Below are 25,837 nucleotides of genomic sequence, written 5' to 3' on the forward strand. Positions count from 1 at the left end.
TGAACTACTCAAATGGAAGTCTTCAGTGGTTCATGAGGCTTTATCTCACCATTACTGCTAAACTCATAGAAAAGTTTGACATTTAACCATCTTGTTAGGAACAAACAACCACTCTGATCATATTCCTCTCAATACTGCACAAGGAAGTAAAGAAGGATCATCAATGACAGTGAACATATGAAGAGAATCATTATTCTCTGTCTGCTTCACACTCAGGAAGGAATATCACAACTCTTCATCATGGTTAGTGACACCAAACACTTTACAAACACATTTCTTAAGTTAAGAACTATAGAAATGATCCCTGAAAGTATAGTCTTAACTTAACTCTGCACCAACATCACACTCCATCCTCACACCAAACTATTATAGTGATGGTTGATTTTTTTTTTTTTTTTTCTGCATTCATTAGTTTGAACAAACATGATACTGTGTGATTCACATTAAATACACAACATTAAATGTATTTACAGATCAAACACATGCACAACAATACTTTCAACATTTCTACATTATTTAAAAAACACACGTAGTAAAGTCAATATTAGAATAAGCAAATGTCAATTAATAAAATACTTTGTAAGTATTGTAAGTTATTTGTACTTCTCAGCTTTATGAAGCAGTGTCATTATTTTTCAGAGTCCCCTAGATGGCGGTCTCTATTGGCACTATTTTCCATTGTTTTGAACAATTTTTCTAATGAAACATCACATCATTTTTAAACTGATGGCGCCACCTACTGACTTCTAAACAACATGACACTGTTTCATTTGGCTTCATCAACGCATCACTATTAAATACACAACATGAAATGTATGTATATATCAAACCCATGAACCATAAAGCTTTCAAAGTAAGTGCCTACATTATTACAAAACACATGGAGTAAAGTCAATATTATAAGAAACAAATGTCATTTTAAGAATAATGTTGAGTAAAATATTATTTATTTCTGTGAACTACAGTACAAAGAACAGTTTGTGGTCAACATTAGAACAGGGAGCAGAGTCAGCATTTCTTCTGTTTGTTGTAGAGCCAACCAGTTGAGGAACCAGTGATTTGTTGGAGCTTCTGGTGCCACTAAAATCAACCTTAAACCCTCCAGCCTCACTGTTCTCAAGAGGAAAGAGGAAACACTGGTGGAAAACCATAGAAAAGCCTTGGTTGGCACAATGGATGATCAAAAACCTTCATCCCAAGAGTAGGCTTGTGTGACTGAAAGAGAAGACTGTGTTCTGTCCTGGACAAAGTGCAGAATGAGACAATATTTACACTTTTAAAATGGAAAACCAACACACTGATCATATTCCTCGCCTCAATACTGTGAACTTACATATTAATCCAAATGAAAGTTCAACACATGCACCGAAATGTTCACATTGAGTGTTTAAACCAACCATGTGGAAATGTTTAATGTTTCATCTTGACAGAGAAACAAAAGTGAGAAGAACTATTTTAAATAAACTATCATCAAGAACAATTCCCAGTGGAAGTGTGTCAGGAAACTTGTAGATTCATAACTTTGTTGGCAGCATTACAGACTCAACACAACACGGTCAAAAGATATTCAGTCAGGGAAGAATCATTGTGGCAGATAAGGACAATCACCATGTACGGATACTGATCACATTTATTTGTGTGTAAAAACAAAACCTAATTGAAAATGTTAATTAAAATGGATTTAAAGACATTTTGATGAAGTTAAATATTGTAGCTTATCACACAACTTTATTTCTGTATGAGATTCATCAACTAAAAACCAATCAAATTTTTTTTTTTACTAAGTATAAATGATATATTTTAATTCTATAATTAACCTGCAATTGTTTATTTATTTTATTTTCTCCACTGCATATGTCCCCACTTTCAACCTGCTGTTGCCTGAGAACTTTACTTTCTCTGACAGGTTTACTTTTGAGGGCCAGTTCATGCTAAAGTTTGTGGGTAAATAGTAACAAGAACAGGCAGTTTTACTTCCCGTGAGACCATACAATGTTGGAGATCGTAGAGCACCAAGAGCTCACTGACCAGGAGGGAACTGAAGATAGTTCAAGTGTTTTTAACTTAAAAGTCTGTCCGTAAAATAATGATAAAAATGGTTCTTGAATTGATAAAAAGGACTTAAAATCATGCAAATGTATTTACTGTTTGAGCTCAATGTCATGTTTTAACCACTAGAGGGCACTAGAAGCTTTTCTCGTCTCCACAGAAAAGTCGTTTATTTTTTACTTTCATAGTAATATTTTAGAAAAACTTTGAGTGTGTAATCCATATGAAGGAAAGAAAGTTTATACATATAAATCATCGTATGTCAAAATAAAAAGCAATTCAATCCACTTTTATTTCTCTTCATATTTCTCTTCACTTTAATTTGACACTCCTGGTATTCCATAGTTCACATTCTGCGTGACTTTCAGGTTCAGAAGAACGACTCTAAGAAATAATAATAAAGTTTAAAGTGGAGTTTTTGTCACAGAAAATAGTCGTAATAACATGTTTGGTTTACTTTCACTTTCCATCTGGACGTGACGTCACACTGAATCCTCATTGGCTCAGATATTTCTTCCTGCGTCTGTTGTTTGCTTTCACTTGTACTTCGTTCGTCGACCTGAAGACTTGTTGGATCCTAGTCTCCAGAAAAGAGCTGAAGATGAAGAAGGTGTTGTTTCTGCTTGTTGTGTGGATCCACAGCTCAACTGCGAGTGAGTCTCCTTCCTCCACTTTCATGTGTTCACACCTGCGTCACCTTTTATTTCTCCAAATACTCTTCACTACAACCTTCATGACCTTTTCACTCTCAGAGGAGTCAAAGTGTTTCACTGATTCACTTTTCATCTCAGAACCGTGAAGAAGTCGTACACAGAAAAGTAGATCCGAGCTCAATGTCAGGTGCTCACCTGGTGGCGCTGTTGAGTCAATTCTGTTGATTGACGGAGGAACTTGTTTGACGCTGAACAGAAAGTGACTCCAGAGTTTTGCTTCATGAGCTGATCTCTTGTTTTTAAACGATGCTGCCATCAGGAGATTCATTGACTCACAAGAAGAGCTTTTACAATTTTCATTGATTTGACTTTAGTAAACAAGTCTATCATGAACTAAAATGAGGAAATAAAAACAAAGAAAGTGTCGCATTTCTTAAGTGCGCATGTTCAGACAACCTTGTAGCTCAGCTCACTTCAACATATGATCAGATCTCACAGTTTATTGGAGCAACTCAGTGAAGCAGCTGCTCTGAACTTGTGTTTGGACTTAAAATATCTAAATGAAACATTTACAATCATGTTGAACAGTAATCTTCAGAAACATGTTATTTATAAACTGATATAAACTCATGTTATTTAAGTTCATCATTAACCTTAATGTCCTTCAATGATCTTTATTCTATCAATCATTCTTCAATTTGTTCCATGAACTTGGTTTTAATATTTTATTATCTGTGGGTTTTTTTTAAAAAACAATTTCAATTTAGTTGTTTGATCTTTTTCAACATTGTTGCTCCTGTTTCTTCTTAATTCATCCATTTATTCTTTTAATTCTCTTTAGTCCTTATTTGTGTTATTGTAAATATTTATTACATTTCATCTAGTTATTAATATTAATAGTTTTTCTTCTTCTTCTTCTTCTATAGTTGTGTCCCAGTTAGCCAGGGTTCTTGGAGAGTGAGGTGTGAAGGATGTTCTGCTGGTGTCCGTGTGTGGACGTGAACTTTGTGTCACTGCTGACTGTCCCTCTGTTCTTCACCTCTTTGTCTTTGTAGAAGATGTGATTGTTCTGCTGCATCACAACGTTGTGTCATCAGAACCAGAGAAGATCTAAACTTTGTTTTTGTGTCTCACAGTGATTCACACGATGCAGATGTTCCACACTGCGTCTGCTGGAGTTAAAAACTTCCCAGAGTTTGTTTCTGTCACTTATGTGGACGGAGTTGAAGTGGAACACTACGACAGCAACACCAGGAGAAAAGTACCCAAACAAGACTGGATGATCCAGGCCACAGCAGATGATCCTCAGTACTGGGAGAGAGACACAAATATCTTAAATAATGACCAGCAGGTCAACAAGAACAACATTGAAGTAGCAAAACAGAGATTCAACCAAACTGGAGGTTTGTTGTCTTTAAAATCAATGTTTGACCTTAAACTGAATCATGTTCAACCTTTTTACATCCTGAACCATCAATCTTGTATACAGAGTAGATCAGAGGAGGAAACTGGAGTAGATCATACAAGTTCAGAGAAGAAGAGTAGATCACAGTGGAGTATGAAACAGTGGAGTAGATCACAGTGGAGTATGAAACAGTGGAGTAGATCACAGTGGAGTATGAAACAGTGGAGTAGATCACAGTGGAGTATGAAACAGTGGAGTAGATCACAGTGGAGTATGAAACAGTGGAGTAGATCACAGTGGAGTAGGTGACGGTGGAGTAGACCACAGTGGAGTAATAAACAGTGGAGTAGATCACGGTGGAGTATGAAACAGTTGAGTAGATCACAGTGGAGTAGGTGACGGTGGAGTAGACCACAGTTGAGTATTAAACAGTGGAGTAGATCACGGTGGAGTATGAAACAGTGGAGTAGATCACAGTGGAGTATTAAACAGTGGAGTAGACCACAGTGGAGTATTAAATAGTGGAGTAGACCACAGTGGAATATCAAACAGTGGAGTAGACCATAGTGGAGTTTTAAAAATGGAGTAGACCACAGTGGAGTATTAAAAATGGAGTAGACCACAGTGGAGTATTAAACAGTGGAGTAGACCACAGTGGAGTTTTAACAGTGGAGTAGACCACAGTGGAATATCAAACAGTGGAGTAGATCACAGTGGAGTATTAAACAGTGGAGTAGATCACAGTGGAGTATTAAACAGTGGAGTAGATCAGGTCTCACTCTGGTTTCTCTCTCAGGTGTTCACATCAATCAGATAATGGACGGTTGTGAGTGGGACGATGAGACTGGAGAGGTCAAAGGTTACCTACAGTACGGCTATGATGGAGAAGACTTCATCGTGTTTGACCTTCAGACTCTGACCTGGGTCGCTCCGAGTCCTCAGGCCGTCATCACCAAACACAAGTGGGACCAGAATGAAGGCAACAAGAAATATAATCAGTTCTATTACACCCAGCAATGTCCAAATGAACTGAAGAAGTTTGTGAAGTTTGGGAGCAAAACCTTGATGAGAACAGGTGACCTTCTTCTCCTTCTGCTCTCCTTCCTCCTTTTCTCCCTCCTCTCTCTCCTCATGTCCTCTCTCTCTCTCTTATCTTCTTTTCCTCACCTCCCCCCTCTGTCCTCCCTCCTCCTCCTCTCCTTCATTCTCTGTCCATCCTTTGACTTTCTCTCTGAAGTGTGGTGTCTCTCCCTTCAGAGCGTCCACGAGTGTCTCTCCTCCAGAAGACAGCCAGCTCTCCGGTCACCTGCCACGCTACAGGCTTCTACCCCGACAGAGCCATGTTGTTCTGGACCAAAGACGGAGAGGAGCTGCACGAGGACGTGGAACACGGAGAGATCCTCCCCAACCCTGACGGAACCTTCCAGAACATGGTGGACCTGAAACTCCCGTCTGACGACTGGTCCAGGTACGAGTGTGTGTTTCAACTGGACGGCATTCCGGAAGACGTGGTCACCAAACTGGATCCGTCAAACATCCTGACCAACGGTAAGAGTCTTCAGAACCTTCTTGGTGTCTCCAGAGGTTTCTTTCATCCAGATGAGAGTCCAGGTGTGGTCAGCATGGATCTGCTGAATGAGGCCCCACCACGTCTCTAACACTGGTCACCTGATCATGTCTCCACTTACTTTGCTCTCCATCCACAGCCAGGACTTTCCTGACCTTGTACATCATCATGGCCGCCGTCGCTGCCTCCGCTCTGGTGCTCACAGTGGTTGGATACTTCATCTACAAGAAGAAGAAGAAAGGTGAGAGTTTGTGATTTGATCCAGATCATCAGAAGGTCAGCAGAGATGAGAAGAGGTCAGAGGAACTCTTCTATGTTCATCTTCTTCAGGTGTAATTTGTCCTCTTTCTTTCCATTTCAGGCGACTCTGACTCGTCTTGTAAGTACATGATCTTGTCTCAGCTCAGATGTTGACCATGTGACAGAGTGCTAGCATGCTAGCATCAGTGTTGACACTAGTTTCATCTGCTGGTGAGAAGCACACAAGCTAACAGGGTTTGTGATCTTACAGCGGCCCCCAGCTCGGAGCTGGACCATCTGAAGGATCCGCCCGTGGACAGAGACTAAAGTCAGTGGATGATAATTGTCACTTTTCTTCAAGACTCACTTCACGCATGATTTTACAAGTTGATACATTTTTCTGTCTCCGTGTTTCAGGAGGAATCGACCAAGAAACGTCTTTTTCTTCTGAGACTCTGCAGACGTCAGAGCTGCTGATCTTTGTTCCTTCACTGGAAATGTGTTTGAAAGTCACATCAGGATGTCATGTGATCTGATCCTTGAAGACTCACTTTGTAGCTTCTCTTGGTTCATCTGCTCAATTCTAGAACATCCACATGTTCCAACTTCCAAGTAGCCGTTATGAAAACTACACACACACACAGATAAATGCACACACATGATTCTTTCCACACAAATACATGCACACACAGAAACACCTACACACAATCACACACAAACACTCACACACATGCTTCTCTAACACACAAATACACTCACGCACATGCTTCACCATCACACAAGGATGCACACACATGCATCTCTGACACACAAAAATGCACTCAAACACAACTACAAACACACACACGCATGCTTAACCAACACAAAAATGTACAAACACACAAACACAAAAATGCAATCACACACACATGCTTCACCATCACACATGCATCTCTGACACACAAAAATGCACAAACACACACAAAAAAGCAATCACACACAATGACAAACACACACTCATGTGCTTCACTACTACACAGAAATGCACAAACATAAATACTTACTACACTAACACATTCTTCTCTGGCGTAACTAACACACAATCACTTACCCACACACACCTCTCTGAAGACAAAATGCATACACACATGGAAAATATATAAGTAAGTACACACAACCATGAGTCTAAAAACAGGTACTGACAAACAAAATCAGTCACACATGTCCAAACACAGTCACGGAAACAGTTGAACAAATCTGAAAATAGGCGCACACACAAATAAAAAGATAACAAACACATGTATATAAACATCAAATAACAAACAGAAGTACAACCATGCAAAAACAAACACATGCACAAACAAAAAAACAGACATACACCTACAAATTAAAAAAGGTGTTCACACACACACACACAAACTCACAGACACACAGAGACAGTTTTGTGTTCATGTAATAGTTTGTGTGTTTTCTTCCTGGTGTGTAGACAGTAGTTAATGAAGCGTCAGTTGTGATGTCAGAGGTGAAGAATCTTGTCAAACATAGTTGAACTGCTGCTTCATTTCTTGTGTGTTTTGATCTTCAAATAAATGGACAGAAAACGTCCACATGTGTTTGGACTCCAAATGTTCAGTAAAGTCACTTGTCATTGAGGGTCAGTGGAGGCTCAGAAAGAATCCATTTGTGCAGCTGTTATGAAAGGTCAACATCTCTGACCTCTCCTTCTGTTTCCTGATCAACTCATGTCCTAAATATGACTGTATTGCTTTGATCAACTGGTCTTGTGCTGAACAGGTGCACATAAGTTGTGTCCACTTTTGTGTAGAAGAAAAATCCAGAAGAGCTTGTGCCGACAATTCACACGTAGAAACTTGATTCAAAGTTTCCTGCTGAGTCGGCTGAATGTGTTTGTGGAGGTTTGCTCTCTGACCTGCTTCTCTCAAGTCAAACTTCATCAGGTTACACAACCATGAGACGCCGATCTCACGCCACACCTGTGCCGCCATCTTAGATCCCGCCAGAGCTCAAATGTGCAACACTGACGACACATTTGGACAGGTGTGGCGAGACGCCCAGTGTGGATGTTTGACTCCGCCCCCCGAGCACCTGCACCAGTCAGGTGTGCCTCTATGAGACTTGTGTGTCACGCCCTCACTGCACTCAACTGCTTTCTGTTTGCAGCGTGGAAGAGGACACCACAACAATCCACCTAGATCGCCCCCTAGCTGTGAGTCGCTCACCTAAGTCAGAATGTTAATGATAGAATAAAAAAAATCATTTTAACATCAAACTCAACTCTTGTTAAAATGTATTTTCCTTTGTATTAAAATATATTGTTTAATGTTTACAATAGTTTGTAATGCATAATAAAATAACCTGATATAGTTGTTTTAATGTCATGGCAATGATCACAATTTAGATTAATTTAGTTTTTTATTCTACATTTCGTGCGTCAACAGTCACAGTATTTAATTTGACCTCATTATAAATTGTCCACCGCTGGTCAAGATGTGTTTTTTTATTTGCTCTGATATGGATGTGTTACGTTACAAGTCATTTACAAATGTGAGTTCATCATCATGCAGGTCCAAACCAAGACAACTGTGATACAAGATACTTTTAATCTGGTCCTGGTGAAGACTGAGCAAATGCTTTAGTTCCACAATTCAGACAGAAAACATTCTCAGGCACACGTTTCACCAGAATCACAGGAAATAGAATAGATCGTCAACAGGAAGTCGTACTCGTTCTCAGTCACATGTTCATAGTTGGATTCACGACAAGTCAGATAAAGATTGTGTTCTTGAATTCAAGCTTTCAGCTAAACCTCATGACTTGTGTGAACAACTTCAGGAGGTGGCGTTGGTGGAACTAAGTGGGTCTGAGAGTGACTATGTAGACTCATCAGAGTCGTGGGATTCTGAGGATGAAAGCAGCATCACGGAGCAGAACCTGAAGCTGCCGGGACACAAGAGGTCAAAGATCAAACCCAGTATTCAAGTTGTGGATACAGAGGAGAAGTAAACTGAAGGCGCCACCTACTGACCTCTAAACAACATGACACTGCACTACAAATCATGCTCAATGGTCTTTGTCCTCATCTTTCTCCAAAATGACGAACTTAAAAAATCTAAATAGTGATGGGTTGATGATGCTTCATGACACAATGTCATGTTGTTTGCAGGACAGTAGGTGGCGCCATCAGTTTAAAAATTATGTATGAAGTTTAATTAGAACAGTTGTTCAAAACAAAGGAAAACAGTCCAGAGACGACCATCTAGTGGACTCTGAAAATAATGACACTGCTTCATGAAGCTTCATAAAACCTTCACTACCAATTATAGATCAGTGGTGCTTGTCTGTAATGTCTGTCTTGTGTTGAAGCCTTGACGAGAGGAATTGTTCTGTTAAACTCTCGCGAGTGCTTCCAGAGCTTCTCATAGTCTACTGTCTTTGATATTTACCTGGAGTACTTCTGGTCTATATCGGTTGTTAGCTGTAGTTATCGTTTAAACAGCTGCTACAAATTAGTAAAATATTGACTCATTTCATTTTTCCAGAACAATTCATGTCGTCAAGGCTTCAGTACAAGAGCGATGTTACAGACGAGCACCACAGAGGTTTGGATATTTTTTAGTCTGTCAATTTCAACAAAGGCTATGCTTCAATTGCTACATTACATTGAATGTAAATTTTTGTCTCTAACTTTAAAAAGGAAAAGGTATAAAGAGAACTGCAGTAAAATTTCCTGGGTAGTATATTGTCTTGAACACAACAACCACTCTGATCATATTCCTCTCAATACTGCACAAGGAAGTAAAGAAGGATCATCAATGACAGTGAACATATGAAGTGAATCATTATTCTCTGTCTGCTTCACACTCAGGAAGGAATATCACAACTCTTCATCATGGTTAGTGACACCAAACACTTTACAAACACATTTCTTAAGTTAAGAACTATAGAAATGATCCCTGACAGTATAGTATAAACTTCTGTCAGGACGTGAATGAAACCCCATCACATGGTCACATGTCTTCACTGGCAGTGCAGTTTAACAACAGAAACATCAGCTGTTTGATTTGTATTTACTTTCTTTTTTCACTTACAGAATCTAAAACTGGACAACATGATAATTTAAACAATATTGTGTTGAATGTATTCTTTACATATATATTTTCATGAGAAATATAAGAAAACCAGTCTGATAAATTAAGAATATCAAATCAGTTTTATTATCTTAAATTATGGTTATATATTATCTTAAAATAAACAGAATAAAGTGTAATTATCATCATGAAAATAAAATCTTAAAAAGAACACGTTCAAAATGTTGTTTAAAAATTGTTTATACCAACCGGATGGAAAAGTTCTATATCTTATCTCCCCTTGACAAATAAATACAAAAGTGTGAACACTTTGATTTTCATTTACACATTTAATAATCTCATGGTGTTTAGGTTCATGTCCTTCAGTAATAACAGTCCCCGATAACCTGGACCAATTCAAACCTTTTTTTTTTTTTTTTATTGTTTAATTTGCATTGCCTCACACGATGAACACTACATATATTTATATATGACGCCGGATAACACTCCGGGAGTCGTCACTTTTTTGCACTCGCTATCCCGGTGCTATTTTCGGCCGACCGCGGTGTCGCTGTAGGGAGGAAAAGCAGAACGACACACATTGTGGAAATAACATTATTCTCCGTGCGACGGCTAAATACAAATATATTCCACAACCCCTAACATTTCTTTTTCAAAGCCTGCAGTGAAGAGAAAGGTTAGTGATGAACAAAGACGATTCCAGGAAAAGTGGGGGATGCAATGTTTCTTTATTGAGCACAGGGGCACCCCGACATGTCTTATTTGCACAGAGAAAGTTGCGGTGCACAAGGAATACAATTTGAAACGTCATTATACAACTAGACATGCTGAGCAGTATGCAGAATAGCAGGGAGATGAGAGAGTGAACCGGGTTGAACATTTTAAAACCAGTCTACTGAGGCAACAAGAGTTCTTCAAGAAAGCAACCAAAAAGAGCGATGCAGGAGTCAAAGCTAGCTACATGGTGAGTGAGATGGTTGCTAGGGCAGGAAAGCCACTTAAAGAAGGTGAATTCATTAAAAAGTGCATGTTACAGGCTGCAAGTAAAGTTTGTCCGTAAAAGAAAGATCAGTTTAGCAACATCAGCCTTTCTGCCAATACCGTGGCAGAGCGCATTTCTGACTTGTCAACTAACATTTATGATCAACTGTGCAAGAAAGCCAAATATTTCAGTTCATTCTCGGTTGCTCTTGATGAGACCACAGACATCACAGACACTGCCCAGCTCGCAATACATGTCCGTGGTATTGATGACAATTTTGAAGTGATAGAGGAGTTGCTGACAGTAGTTCCAATGCATGGCCAGACCACTGCTCAGGAGATATTTCACCAGCTGTGTGATGCCATTGAGAATGCCGGTTTGCCATGGAAGAGGTTAGTTGGAATAACAACCGATGGAGCGCCATCAATGACTGGGATGAAAAATGGACTAGTGACACTTGTTAAAAAAAAAAACTGAAAGAGGAGGGTGCAGAGGAGGCCATTGCTTTGCACTGCATTATCCATCAGCAGGCCCTTTGCAGCAAATGCCTGAAGTTTGACCATGTGTTGTCTGTTGTTGTCAAATGCATAAACCGAATCACATCCAGGGGCTTAAAGCACCGAAGTTTCCGTGCTTTTTTAGATGAAATGGAGTCTGAATATGTGGATGTGCTCTTCTTCACTGAGGTACGTTGGCTCAGCAGGGGAAACTCGTTGAAGAGATTTTTGGAGTTGAGAGCAGAGGTGAAAGCCTTCATGGAGAAGGTTGGGGTGGCTGTTCCTGTGCTAAGTGCACTTAGCTTTTCTTGTTGACATCACACATGAGCTTAATGTACTGAACAAGAAATGACAAGGCCAGGGGCAACTCGTCAGTGCTGCCTATGACAACGTGAGAGCATTCTCCACAAAATGTCAGTTATGGAGAGCCCAGCTCTCTCAGACAAACCTTTGCCATTTCCCAGCATGCAAGGCACTCGTGGATGCAGGCACACCATTCAGTGGTGAGATGTATGTTGATGCCGTTTTGGAGCTAGGGGAGGAATTTGATCACAGATTTGCAGACAAGACACACAGAGCCACATTTCCAATTTTTGCAGACCCCTTCTCCATTGACGTGCAAGATGCCCCTCTTGTGCTTCAAATGGAGCTCATTGACCTGCAGTTCAACTCTGACCTCAAAGCCAAGTTCAGGGAGGTGAGCGGAAAAGCAGACACACTTGGACAATTTTTAAGAGAATTGCCTCCCAGCTTCCCTGAGCTTGACCATGTGCCTTTGTGGGAGCACATACTTGTGCGAAAAGGTCTTCTCCACCTTGAACTTCAATAAGTCCAAGTACAGGTCCAAAATTACTGATGATCATCTTCAAGCCATACTGAGAGTCTCAACTGCTTCCTCCCTCCAGCCAAATGTAGCTCAGCTATGCGAGAGGAAGCGCTGCCAGGTGTCTATCAGCAAGAAGTAGGCAAAAGAAGCCATGTTCAGGTTAACAGATTTATTTATTGTTACTTCTCACATAGTAAATATGTATATACATTGTTGCTGACTGGAGAAATCGAATTATTAGTGTAATTACTTATGAGTGATTTATTTACTTAATTCTCAGTTTGTTCATTTATGTTTTGATTTTATTTTGTGTTGAAAATAAAAATAAAGACATTCAAAAATATATATTTTTTTAAGAAATCTTTTCTAGCGGCCCAGCCTCACCCAGATTCTGCATCCAGTGGCCCCCAGGTAAATTGAGTTTGAGGCCCCTGCTCTACAGGCTGTAGCTTTGTGTTACATCTGTAGAGGAGATCAGCAGGAGGAATGAAACAAAATAACAGTAACAGTGTGAAAGCCTAGTGAAGACTAACAAAAACCTTTAAGCTATATTTAATATAATGTTTTTTTAATTACATTGTTAAGTTTCTTGTGAATATCATTCTTATTTAATTAACTTGAATAAATGGTCGTTTTGCTTTAAAGTATAATCTTGTTGTGTAATTGTTGTGGAGTATGAGTTTAATTTTAATTACATTTTATATCTATGTTGTAAATTTAATGTGAATTAAATACATGTTTTATTTGCTTGTTTAATGTCTGAGCTATCCAATAATTGAAAATAAAATTCATAATTAATCCGTCACTGTAATGGTTTGGTGTGAGGATGGAGTGTGATGTTGGTGCAGAGTTAAGTTAAGACTATACTTTCAGGGATCATTTCTATAGTTCTTAACTTAAGAAATGTGTTTGTACAGTGTTTGGTGTCACTAACCATGATGAAGAGTTGTGATATTCCTTCCTGAGTGTGAAGCAGACAGAGAATAATGATTCTCTTCATATGTTCACTGTCATTGATGATCCTTCTTTACTTCCTTGTGCAGTATTGAGAGGAATATGATCAGAGTGGTTGTTGGTTCTGTTCAAGACAATTTGAAAAACAGTTTAATGTAAAGACTGAAGCTCATAGGTCTTTGTTTTTGTTGAAATTGACAGACCAAAAAATATCCAAACCTCTGTGGTGCTCGTCTGTAACATCTCTCTTGTACTGAAGCCTTGACAACAGAAATTGTTCTGGAAAAACGAAATGAGTCAATATTTTACACATTTGTAGCAGCTGTTTAAACGATAACTACAGCTTCAACACAAGATAGACATTACAGACAAGCACCACTGATCTATAATTGGTAGTGATGGTTTTATGAAGCTTCATGAAGCAGTGTCATTATTTTCAGAGTCCACTAGATGGCGGTCTCTGCACTATTTTCCTTTGTTTTGAACAAATGTTCTAATGAAATGTCACATTTGTACGTTCCACAGTTTATACACATGTTTTCAAAATCAACAGGTTATCTTTGTATCCATGGTTCTACAAAGACATGTGACACTCTCTATAGGAGGATTTTATGGATAACCTCTCTTGGCCCTGACTCACTGTTTCAACCACACCTTAGATCTTGTTCTAGCAAATAGTCCTGAAATTAAAATCACAAATGTCTTTCCTCAGAACTGTTTTGTCTGACCATCAAGTATTAAATGTGTTCTATGTATGTAGGATCCTGCTGATAAATTGTTATTGTGTGAGACGATTCTCTGAACTCTGTTGGATCAGAATTTGAACAAACCTTTGTGTTTCTCCTCAGATCTGGAATATCAAACAGATGATCAAGCTGACACAAGAACACTTGGAAGCTCTCCTGGACAAGTTCGGAGGAGAACACAATCCTCCCTCCATATATCTAGAGGTGAGCGTCTGTTTTTAATTTCTCAAAGTGTGTCAAATTCTTCACGTTAATCTAGTTGTCATTCAAGCCCTTGTATAGTTTTTCAACTTTCTTTTTAGGTTGTTGGAACTTCATAATAATGTATTTAAAACCAAAACGTGAATCTCTAAGTTCTAAGCTTGATAAGTAGCTTGACATCTGCCAGAAAGTTTCTTAAAGCAACTGCCATGTTTCAACATCATCACTACCTGTGGCTGCATTGCCTCATTTCCTCGCTCAAATGTTGCTCTGCAACTTGTCAGGTCCCGGCCCGCTGCGGGATGACTGTGAGGGACTCTCTGAAGAAAGCTCTGATGATGCGAGGACTGATACCCGAGTGCTGCGCTGTCTACAGGATACAAGATGGGTGAGTGTGTGTGACGGTGTTTTCGCAATAAAACAAACTTTTATTGACGGATCTGTCCAAGAAGCAATGAATTACACACATAAAAACACAAAAGTATCCCAAAGTAAAGGTTTATCTTCATCTTACCTCCATCTTCATGACTCTAAATTGTTTTGACATTAAAGTTGATCAGTTTTAGGTGAGGAAGACTTTCTTCACTCTGGCCTTCTGCGACTTCTGCAGGAAGCTGCTTTTCCAGGGGTTCCGCTGCCAGACATGTGGGTACAAGTTCCACCAGCGCTGCAGCACCGAGGTTCCTCTTATGTGTGTCAACTACGACCAGTTAGAGTAAGTTGTGTCACTTGAGAAGTTGTACAAAATCTTAAGTTAAGCTGTGATTTAAAGTGTTGACTCTTCACTGAGGTCATGGTCAGTTTAAGCTCGTCTAAATAATTAACAATTTAATATAAAAAAAGTATTGTTTTTAACCTGATGCATCTATAAAAATGTGTGCAGTTATAGATTAATATATAAGCAGGATAACATTCAGTAAAAAACCTTCATTTAAACTTGATTTTAATAACATTTTCTTTTGTGGTTCAAGCTTATTGCTAGTTTCCAAGTTCTTCGAGCACCACCCCTTCACTCAGGAGGAAGTTTCTTCAGAAGGGACGACCCCCGTGTCCGAAGTCTGTCCTTCACTCCCCCCATCAGACTCCACAGGGTAATCCCCGCTCTCTCCCTTTCTGCGTGTTCATCTCTGTGCTCTCTCTTATTGATGGCTTCAAACCTTTCCAGATCCATATGCCACGCCACTGTGTCCCCTTCCAAGTCCATACCCATCCCACCTAGTTTCCGGCCCAATGAGGAAGACCACCGTAACCAGTTTGGGCAGCGGGACCGCTCGTCGTCCGCACCCAACGTCCATATCAACACCATCGAGCCTGTCAACATTGATGTGAGATGCAACAGTTGTTGATATAAATGACTGGATTTTTGATGTAAGAATGTGAAACCAAGTAGTCAGAGGTTCTGCCTGCATCTGAAAAAAATTTTGAATTTCTTCCGACGTTGTATTTTCTTTCCTTAAACTTTTTTATCTATAATAATAGTAACACAAATGTTGATTCTTTACAGGATCTGATTCGTGATCAGTGCTTACCGAGGTCGGAGGGAGGTAAAGATCAACACGCAACATTTCCCAAACATCCTGTGGCTTTTTTTCCAACCATTCCGCGTCTGCGTGCTCTTAGTCTTTTGTGTGTGTGTGTGTGTGTGTGTGTGTGTGTGTGAGACCCAATAATGAATATAAATATAAATGGGATGTTGAAAAAGACAATACCATATACATTTAATTTTGTTCAGTTCGCTTTGCTTGAACAACCAGATATGATAAAATGATTCATCCAACAGCTTCTACACACTCAGTTACTTGGTTAAATAAGTAACTATAATAAGAATTGGTACACATGTCAATAGTCATGTTTTAGGGTAAATTAAAAAAAAAGGTTAGTAATCTTGTCATATCAGCCATATTTATGTATTTGTTTATCTAGTGTAATTCTGCAGTGCTTTTCAAATATTGCCTGTTAGCGAGTGTGTAAAATAAAATATAACTTCATTAGCAATTTAGCAACAATTTTTATGAGCCTCATTCATAATTCATAGTAATTAGGTTAAATAAAGTTGTCAAGTGACTATATATATATATATATATATATATACATACACACACACACACACACACACACACACACACACACACACACACACACTCAGTTTAACAAGCCTGCAGCTCTCAATATATTGCCCTTTTGGGGATTTACCTGCAATAAAAATCTTAAAAAATCTTAAACGACACTTGACTTGCATTTATAAGCAGTTTAGAAAGATTAGAAATTTTGTAACATAAACTCTTTTATTATTTTGTTAAATAACCCCAAAAATATAAATCAATAAACAGATTGTTAGAACCATTCCAGTACATACATGACTAAAAATAAAGCCAATATTGTCTTGTATTTTTAAATAATGCATTTGTAATATAAATATTAGTGATGATAATAATCCAAGGTAGATGTAATTACAGTTAATGATTGCTTCAATACAAAAATATGAATTAATGGAAATGTGAAAAAGGTATTTTTCTAACTTTAAATGTTAAGAAGGATTAAGAGTTGCCAGTATTAGTTTCTGCCACGATTGGTCTCAGAGAATCGTCTTCATTGAACTGGTAATGTTTGAAAATAGGAAGTGGAACTGTGATAGTTGTAAGATGAATGCTCCAGTAAAGCCATGAGCAAAACCATGGACAGTTGGTGGTTCGAGGGGCCGGGTGAGTAGCAGTGATGGTGTGTCTGTCTCTTTTTGCCCTGCAGCCCCCCCGACCCACCCCGCCCGCTGCTTGAGGAAGCACCGAACACGGACCTCAAGCCCCCTCCTATACTCCTACCCCAATGACATAGTCTTTGATTTTGAGCCCGAGCCTGTTTTCCGAGGTAGTTAGGCCTCTGTGTGTTCCTGTGTTCTTCCTCTCTTCCCCCATCCTCTTCCTCCTTCACCTACACCTCCACCCCAGCACAACAGCCCCTTTACCTTGTGTCAAGTCCACTGTGTGTGTTTCCCTCTTTATGTTTTCACATGTTCTCTCTCATGGTTGTGGGATTCACTTCAATCTTACTGTTTCAAACACTGTGATGCACTTTTGTTACACACAGACTCCAAAAGAGTCGTTTTCTTCATCATTGTATGGTAAATATATGCAAATAAATGATGCTGTTTTTAAGAGATTCCTTAGATAAGTCAAGTCTTTTGATAATGAATGTAGTATTTAAAATGTTCATGTATCATTTACCAGTGTAGCTCCATTAAAAAATATTTTGCCTTATAAATAAGAATAGTCTAACTGAGCTATTTATTTTTATATATTTAGACCTCTTTCATTAAATTGCATAAACGTGACTGCAAGATAATACGTTTTAGATTTGTAATTATTAAGGTTTTGAACTTGTATAAATCATTCTTGAAAGTATTCACAATTGAGAGTCAAAGTACGAATGAGTTTAATTTATGATGTAAAATTAAAAAATAATAAATCGTAGGGTAACAAACATTATTTGCCACTGCATGACCTCTTCTGCACATTCAAACGGCAAACGCACTCTTTAAACTCAACTTTCTTCTTCTCTCCTCTTCTGCCTTAACTCACTTTTTCAAGCTCCAAATGCTTTTTCTCTGTTTCCCCTGCTGTCCAGGTACCACCACAGGTCTGTCCGCCACTCCTCCTGCATCTCTACCCGGCTCTCTGACCAACGTCAAGGCCCTGCAGAAGTCCCCGTGTCCACAAAGAGAGCGCAAGTCGTCGTCCTCGTCTGAAGATCGCAATAAAATGGTAAGAGACCGTCTTTGTGCTTTAATGAACGTTGCTGTGGTGATGATGAAGGTGATGGTGATGTGCCGTGAAACAGAAAACTCTCGGGAGGAGGGACTCCAGCGACGACTGGGAGATATCTGAGGGCCAGATCACTCTGGGTCAGAGGATAGGATCTGGTTCATTTGGAACGGTCTTCAAGGGAAAGTGGCACGGTAAGAGTCGGTCTAAATAGTTTAGTTTAACGCTGCTAGAGTCTACAGACTAGTGTTAATGACGTTTCTTTTCTAAGGGATGGAGATTATAGGTTAAGTTAGGTAGAACTTTATTGATCCCTCATGAGGTCTCCTTCGGGAAATTGTTTTATTCCAATTATTATTATCAGAGCTGATTTACATTGAGGTTCTACTTCAACATGCTTTATGTTGAAACTTCATTAAGAGAAATTGTCTCTGGGCATTATGGGAAAATGTGAATTTATTGAGGTTTTTTTTAGCCAAAATGTTTCATGATGTCTAAAAGTTGTGCCAGATGGGAGTCAAGAAAACGTTTTCAATGGACTAAAATTATTTTTATTTTATTTTAAAATAAACATTTAGTTGTATTCAACAGTAAGCATGTGTCTGATTAGGATCATGTCTGAATTATCTTTTTATTTTTCCATTTTAATCAAACGTACCTGTCATTTCAGGCGATGTTGCTGTGAAGATGTTGAACGTGACGGCACCCACCCCTCAACAGCTTCAAGCCTTCAAGAATGAAGTGGGAGTCCTCAGGTAGCTCATGTCACTAACTGGAACCTTTGACCTCTGCCTTGGACTTAAACATCTGTGTTTGTGTGCGACAGGAAAACGCGTCACGTGAACATATTGCTGTTCATGGGCTACACCACCAAGCCCCAGCTGGCCATCGTCACCCAGTGGTGCGAAGGCTCCAGTCTCTACCATCACCTGCACATCATCGAGACCAAGTTCGAGATGATCAAGCTCATCGACATTGCCCGGCAGACGGCTCAGGGCATGGAGTGAGTCGCTACACTTGTTTGTTGTTGTTTGTGCTTCTCGCTTATGTTGCTTTGTGTTTTTTCCTGAACAGTTATCTTCACGCCAAATCAATCATCCACCGGGATCTGAAGAGCAACAGTATCCTAAGAGAGATCCATCAGTCTGGAGTTATTGAAAGTTACATGAAACTACTTTAAAAAAAAAATATCAAAAGCATTAAAACTCGTGTTATTCCTGTCACTCATTATCTCCTTGAGTGACAGGTGTCCCATTTTGATTGTGGATAAAACAACTAATGAATAATCTTTAGTTTAGCAAACGTCTAACAAAAGAATTACAATTGTAAGAGTATATTTTTTCCAGAAATGAAAAGCATTCTTCCCAGGAAGTGTCCTTGACGACTTCTCCTCCAGATATTTTCCTCCACGAGGACCTGACGGTAAAGATCGGTGACTTCGGCCTGGCCACAGTGAAGTCCCGCTGGAGCGGCTCACACCAGTTTGAGCAGCTGTCTGGGTCTATCCTGTGGATGGTGAGTGTGAAGCTGCCCCTCGCGACTCACCTGAACTCCCTCCTGACAGGACTGCTCTTTCAGGCTCCTGAGGTCATCAGACTGCAGGACAAGAATCCCTACAGCTTCCAGTCCGACGTCTACGCCTTCGGCATCGTGCTGTATGAGCTCATGTCCGGAGCTCTGCCCTATTCCAACATCAACAACCGAGACCAGGTCAGATGTTTGTTCGTCACACTCCAGTCTTTTTCTATAATAAAGCAGAGTCCTCTCAAAGATGTAATGAAACGGTTTCTGCTGCAGATAATATTCATGGTGGGTCGAGGTTACCTGTCGCCGGACCTCAGCAAGGTGCGCAGCAACTGTCCCAAGGCCATGAAGAGGCTGATGGCCGACTGCCTGAAGAAGAAGAGAGAAGAGCGCCCCCTTTTCCCCCAGGTGGGATCACACACTTGTTCAGACCCGGCTGCAGAAAAAACATTTAAGGGGGGGCATTACATGTTTTCAGGGGGCAAACTTTTCAACCTAAATGGAAAAATGGCTCTGGGACTAATCGCACAGTATAGAGAAAAAATTCTCCCATTACTGAAAAGTGATTTTCAAAGTTTAGTGCTGTGTCCATTTATTAGACTAAAGCACCACAGCTTCACTTCGACTAAAAACATAAGCACTGAAGTCAACCTGAACACTGGATTGAACATCAAATAAGTTGTCATCTCATTTAACAAAATCATGTTAGTTGTGATGTGTGATCTGTTTGACTACTTGATGAAGCCCAGTTGCTTAAAAATATGTCTTTTTAAAGGGCACCAAATAACAATCATGACAATATAGGCTATTTAGTCATTCTACAGGAGCCTTGTTTTTAAAAGGTACAATAAAAACAATACTGAACTGAGCCCAAGACAGGTGACTTGGTGAGTTCAAGTAAAGGCTTTAGCTGCAGCTACCTCTCTCAGTTTGAATGTTCACTCCAGTGTTCAGGTTGACTTCAGTGCTTGTGTTTTCAGTAGACATGGATGGCGTTGCTTCCTGCTCGCTCTCCTTGTTACTTTTTACTCGTCAGGGTATTACGGATATTCATACTGAAAACCAAAACCAATTACTGACTCTATAAGCAACTGTAACCATTATTGTCAAATGATAACAATAACTGTAGTGGAACCTAATGACCACTTGGGTGTGCTGTTCTCTTGACATTGATGGATGTGTGTTGAGAGATCGAAGAAGATAATAAACGAACATATTTTGAATCCCGGATTGCTCTAGCGTTGTTGTATGTTCTCACATGGCAATAACTAAAGAGTTGAGCTACAACATTGTACAAACATTTACATCACCTGTAATAGGCCAGCGCTTTGGCTTCGTTCGACAGGGCAGGGGGTTGACCACTCTTACGTAAAAATAACTACCTTTCTTGGCATGGCTCCCCAATGCCCGCCCATGCCGCCGGGTCTGCACTTGTTCAAGCTATATCAGTATTTTATTTCAAAAGAGTTTGTTTATGTTTATCCAAGGATCTCAAAGAAGTTTTACCTTTGAAAGTGAAGTAAGACTTATTCTGACTCTCATTGTTCTTTTTAGATCCTGGCGTCCATCGAGCTGCTGGCTCGCTCGCTCCCCAAAATCCACCGCAGCGCCTCGGAGCCGTCGTTAAACAGAGCTGGTTTCCAGACGGAGGACTTCAGCTTGTATGCCTGCGCGTCACCCATGACCCCAATACAGGCCGGTGGCTATGGTAGGTTTTAGTTGCGTCTCTGCACTCGACTTTCCTCCCACAGTTCAGAGAAGCATGTTCGTAACTGATTCTTACTGTAGGCGTGTCTGCAAACATCGACACCCCTAGTCTCTAGATACCACACTATTCTTTCTACGCAGTCGAGGCATGTGTAACTAGTTACTTGCAGTTGCCCTATATAGGCTTCCGGTGAGCCTTTGATCGGCTGCTTGAAACGTAAGCTCCTGCAATAATTGCCAAAAACAGTCGTTTTAACGACTATTTGTCCGGATATTATGCTCATATCACTAAAGATTTGTCTCAAGCATCTCGGATCTATGATCGTGATGCTCTTTTCAACATCAGAGAGTCGATGGAAGATTATAACCGCGACCGTTACCAACGTCCGGTGAATATGTTTCCGGCTCCGCTTCTCATCGACTCGGACTCTGTGGAATATCGTTTGATCTCTCGAGTACCGGGCGATTTCCACAAGGGATCGAGTCGGGCTGGAGTTCAGGTCAGGATGAGACGCGCAGTCGCGATCGCTCGGAACAACTCTGACGTCATCGAACGTCATCGATGTTTGATCGACATCCCTCTCACTGTGTGTGACGACACATCAGCGCTGCCGTCTGTCCAGACCTCAACGAAAGGTGGTAAGATTTTTTCATTTCCTCTCTTTAATTCGACTTTTACAACCGAGTTGAACTTCAGTGACAGCTGGTACCCACGTGACCGCTGTTCGCTTCAAAAGATCCCGCTCTGCGCGCCTGTCAGTGACGCGGCGTCGTCAGTGACGTCATCGGTGCTGAATGTGGGACTTCTTTATGTTCGCTCCATTACTAATAAATCCTTTATTCTTAATGATCTTTTCACAAGAGTTAATTTGGATTTATTATGTCTTTCTGAGACTTCTGTCCAGTAGGGAGCGCTGTCCTGGGGAAGCCTCGCCTCTCTGGTCGTGGAGGAGGTCTTGCTACTGTTTTTAGGGAGAGTTGTTCTTGCAAAGTGATTCTGACACAGGAATTCACTTCTTTTGAGTCTCAGATGATCTTGGTTGGTTCTACAAGACCTTTCTATTGTGTGTCAATCTACCGTCCGCCTGGTCCTGCGGCGGTGTTCTTGAAAGACTTTAGTGACTTCTTATCTTCCATTATTCAGATGGAATCTGTTCTTATTCTTGGAGACTTTAATCTTCATGTTGATGACGTCACATCGTGTTCTGCTAAAGAACTTTTAACTTTAACTGAAGCCTTTAATTTTGAGCAACATGTTTCTGAACCCACTCATCAAAAAGGCCACATTTTAGACTTAGTTTTTACTCTTGGCCTGAACATTTCTAATGTATCTGTACATGATGTCCATCTGAGTGATCATTCTCTTGTCTTGTTCAACCTGGACTTCATCCCGGAACCTAAGCCTTTGAAAGTTAAGTCTCAGAGGCGTGTCATCTCAGCCGATACTGCAGACAGTTTTTCTGCTATGTTTGACCGTCTTTCCTTTGATGACTGTCCAGATGTGGACAGTTTGGTTCACTGTTTCACTGATCATTGTGTTGAAATACTGGATCAAGTGGCACCTGTTAAATCGAACTTGAAAATTCATAAAAAACGGTGCCCTTGGACAAATGAAGATCTCCTGAGTCTGAAGAGACTTTGTCGAAAGACTGAGCGTCTCTGGAAGTCTACTAAACTTGAGGTGCACAGACTTCACCTCAGGGATCTGTTGACTTCTTACAATGAGATGGTAGAAACTGCTAGATCTGATTACATCAGAAAACTGGTAGCAGCAAATAGGAAAAACCCCAAAGTTTTGTTTGACACGATTAATTCTCTCGTGTCTCCTGCTCCTCAAATCACGCCGGTCTTCTGTGAAGCTGACAGCAATGCATTGTTGAGATTTTTCATTGACAAAATTAAATTGATCAAAGAGAAAATCTCTCCCCCTTTGTTGGGAACCCCTACTGTCTCTGAGCCCATCTCCTCCTCTTGGTCATCCTTCACTGCTGTATCTTTGGGTGATATTTCGGCACTAGTGAACAAGATGAAACCCTCCTCTTGCTCAGATGACGTCCTTCCTTGTAGGCTTTTTATCAAAGTATTTGATGTAATTGGCCCCTGGGTTACCAATATGGTGAACCTCTCCCTTTCCACAGGGGTTTTTCCCAATGCATTTAAACATGCCATTGTGGAGCCTCTGCTCAAAAAACCAGGCTTAGACCCAACTGACCTCAGTAATTTCAGGCCTATTTCTAAGCTCCCTTTCTTGTCCAAGATCTTGGAGAAGGTGGTGTCTGAGCAGCTGTCTTTGTTCCTGGATCAGAGCGACATCCATGAGAAGTTTCAGTCTGGCTTCCGTAAACATCACTCTACGGAGACAGCTTTATTGAAAGTGTCCAGTGACATCATGATGTCGGCTGACTCTGGTAAATTCACTGTTCTGGTTCTCTTGGATCTGTCGTCAGCCTTTGAGAAGACTAAGGGATGAAGTGGGACTGTCTGGGTCTGTGTTAGAATGGTTCTCATCTTACCTTTCTGGGCGCAGTTTTAGTGTATCTGCCAATCAAATGAGGTCTGAATCGGCAGATCTGTTGTGTGGAGTCCCTCAAGGTTCTGTTCTGGGTCCTTTATTGTTTTTGCTGTACTTGATTCCCCTTGGTAAAATCATTCAGAGATTTCCAGATGTTTCTTATCACATTTTTGCTGATGACATCCAGCTCTACTGCTCTTTTGACCCAACTGAGCCCCAAAGGCTGAACAGCTTAGTCAATTGTTTGCTAGAAATCAAACAATGGCTGAGTGAAAACACTTTACAGCTTAATGTGGACAAAATTGAAACTCTGGTGATTGCTCCTGATGATAAGATTCCAGGGTTGAGTCAGTACTTGGGTGACTTAGGTCAGTCTGTCAAACTGAGCCTGAGAAACCTGGGTGTTGTATTTGATAAAGACATGTCTCTTGTTCAACACTGCAGAAAACTGACCAGAAACTGTTTCCTTCAACTGAGAAAAATCTCTAAACTTAGGAAAATGTTGTCACAACATGATCTGGAGCTTGTAATCCATGCGTTTGTTTCTTCTCGTCTGGACTATTGTAACAGTTTGTTTTCATGTCTTAACAAGAAGGAGCTGTCTCGTCTGCAGTTGATTCAGAACTCTGCAGCGAGAATTCTGACCCGCTCAAGTAGGAGAACTCACATTTCTCCGATCCTTAAAACTCTTCACTGGCTTCCAGTTTCTTTCAGGATCAACTTTAAAATTCTGGTTCTTACTTTCAGAGCTATTCATGGTCAGGCTCCTCCTTACATCACTGATCTGATCCAGCCTTACACCCCAGCTCGGGCTCTGAGGTCTGTGGATCAGAATCTACTGATGGTTCCACGCACACGGCTCAGGACCAGAGGAGAGAAATCTTTTCAGGCTGTTGCTCCTAAGCTTTGGAACAATCTTCCTCTCTCTTTGCGCTTGATGGATCTACTGACTCCTTTAAGAAACATCTTAAGACGTTTCTATTTGTTCAGGCTTTTCCTTGAATTTCTCGAACTTGTTGTTCTCGGTGTTGTCTTGATCTTTGAAGTATGTACTGTTTTGAGTATTGTTTTGATTGTTAAAGCGCTTTGTGACCCTGGTCTCGAAAAGCGCTATATAAATAAATATTACTTACTTACTTACTTACTATAACCACTGTTCTGTATCCTTTAAAAACCCTCCTAATCCCATCACAGCAAAGCCCTTATAGTAATTATCAGGCCAAAATAATTTATTCTTGTGGACCCATTTCGGGTACTAAATTAAAGATAATAAATGACTCGCATAAACTAGTGTACTATATTTTTGGTACTATAAGGTAAATTTGAATACCATACATTTTCTCATTAATCGACAGTGCTCCTTTAAAGCTTTATTTATGAATTATGCTGCTCAAAATAAGGTCAAAATGCGAGGCTCCATAATAATGCACCTCGTGGAGATATACTCCACTGCACTTTATTGTAATTATACAAGGTTTAAAATGTTCTTACATTAAAAAATAAATCAACACTTTACGAATTAAATTGTGGTGTCAATAAAGTTGTGGAGATAAGTCACACGTCACATGACAGAAACACAAACGCAATTGGTCAACAGCATGTTAGCGTCACTTACAGGAGGATTATTGAAGTGTTTATGATTTGATATCCGTGTGATGGTTTAAATGTATAGAAGTTGAGTTCTGTCCAGGGTGTCCTCTGTCTCTTGTCCCAAGCTTACGACAGAATGTTACATGTTCACTTCAGTTTGCCATGAATCTCAGAAGTTGTGTCCAAACCCTAGAATTCAACATTTCTATTGGGTTATTTCAAGAACCAGCTGAATAACTGCTGACATATGCTCGTCAATCCATCACTAAAATTCTGTCTCCTTTGTTTTTTACCTTCCCAGGGGAGTTTTCGGCGTTTAAGTAATGTGTGCTGGTTCACACCAGTTCATCCCTCCTTCTTCTTCACCTCTCAAAAGTCCCTTCGGTGGATCCATTCATCACCAACAAGTGAATATTAGCAGAATGTGTTCCTCCCTCTGACCACCTGCTGGAGGAGTCCGTCCACCGAACACCGCCCAGCACACTCAGACACAGGACCGGTGGTCGAGGCTGTGAGGAGGACTGGAGCGCTCCGCTGA

At 40.2% G+C, this 25,837-nt stretch overlaps 1 protein-coding gene, 3 non-coding genes and 1 pseudogene across 4 annotated transcripts; 3 read left to right on the forward strand and 2 right to left on the reverse strand.

Moving 5' to 3' along the window:
• Positions 1 to 107: 107 nt before the first annotated feature.
• LOC148084299 (small nucleolar RNA U3) lies at positions 108 to 320 on the reverse strand. Its single transcript, XR_015710781.1, has one exon. It is a non-coding gene; the product is annotated as a small nucleolar RNA U3 (small nucleolar RNA).
• Positions 321 to 2,545: 2,225 nt separating this feature from the next.
• LOC148084300 (major histocompatibility complex class I-related protein 1-like) lies at positions 2,546 to 7,498 on the forward strand. Its single transcript, XM_087787392.1, has 8 exons — positions 2,546 to 2,702; positions 3,839 to 4,105; positions 4,904 to 5,182; positions 5,365 to 5,655; positions 5,814 to 5,915; positions 6,036 to 6,053; positions 6,186 to 6,242; positions 6,332 to 7,498. Exons 1-7 carry the CDS (start codon positions 2,651 to 2,653, stop codon positions 6,239 to 6,241), a joined length of 1,065 nt encoding a protein of 354 aa, XP_087643518.1. The 5' UTR covers positions 2,546 to 2,650; the 3' UTR covers position 6,242; positions 6,332 to 7,498.
• Positions 7,499 to 9,670: 2,172 nt separating this feature from the next.
• On the reverse strand, positions 9,671 to 9,888 carry LOC148084301 (small nucleolar RNA U3). Its single transcript, XR_015710783.1, has one exon. It is a non-coding gene; the product is annotated as a small nucleolar RNA U3 (small nucleolar RNA).
• Positions 9,889 to 11,354: 1,466 nt separating this feature from the next.
• LOC148084302 (serine/threonine-protein kinase B-raf-like) lies at positions 11,355 to 25,623 on the forward strand (annotated as a pseudogene).
• Positions 13,165 to 13,377, forward strand: LOC148084303 (small nucleolar RNA U3). Its single transcript, XR_015710785.1, has one exon. It is a non-coding gene; the product is annotated as a small nucleolar RNA U3 (small nucleolar RNA).
• Positions 25,624 to 25,837: the final 214 nt, after the last annotated feature.

This window comes from Callionymus lyra, chromosome 3 (assembly GCF_982586985.1).
Source record: "Callionymus lyra chromosome 3, fCalLyr1.hap1.1, whole genome shotgun sequence".
NCBI classification, from domain to species: domain Eukaryota; kingdom Metazoa; phylum Chordata; class Actinopteri; order Syngnathiformes; family Callionymidae; genus Callionymus; species Callionymus lyra.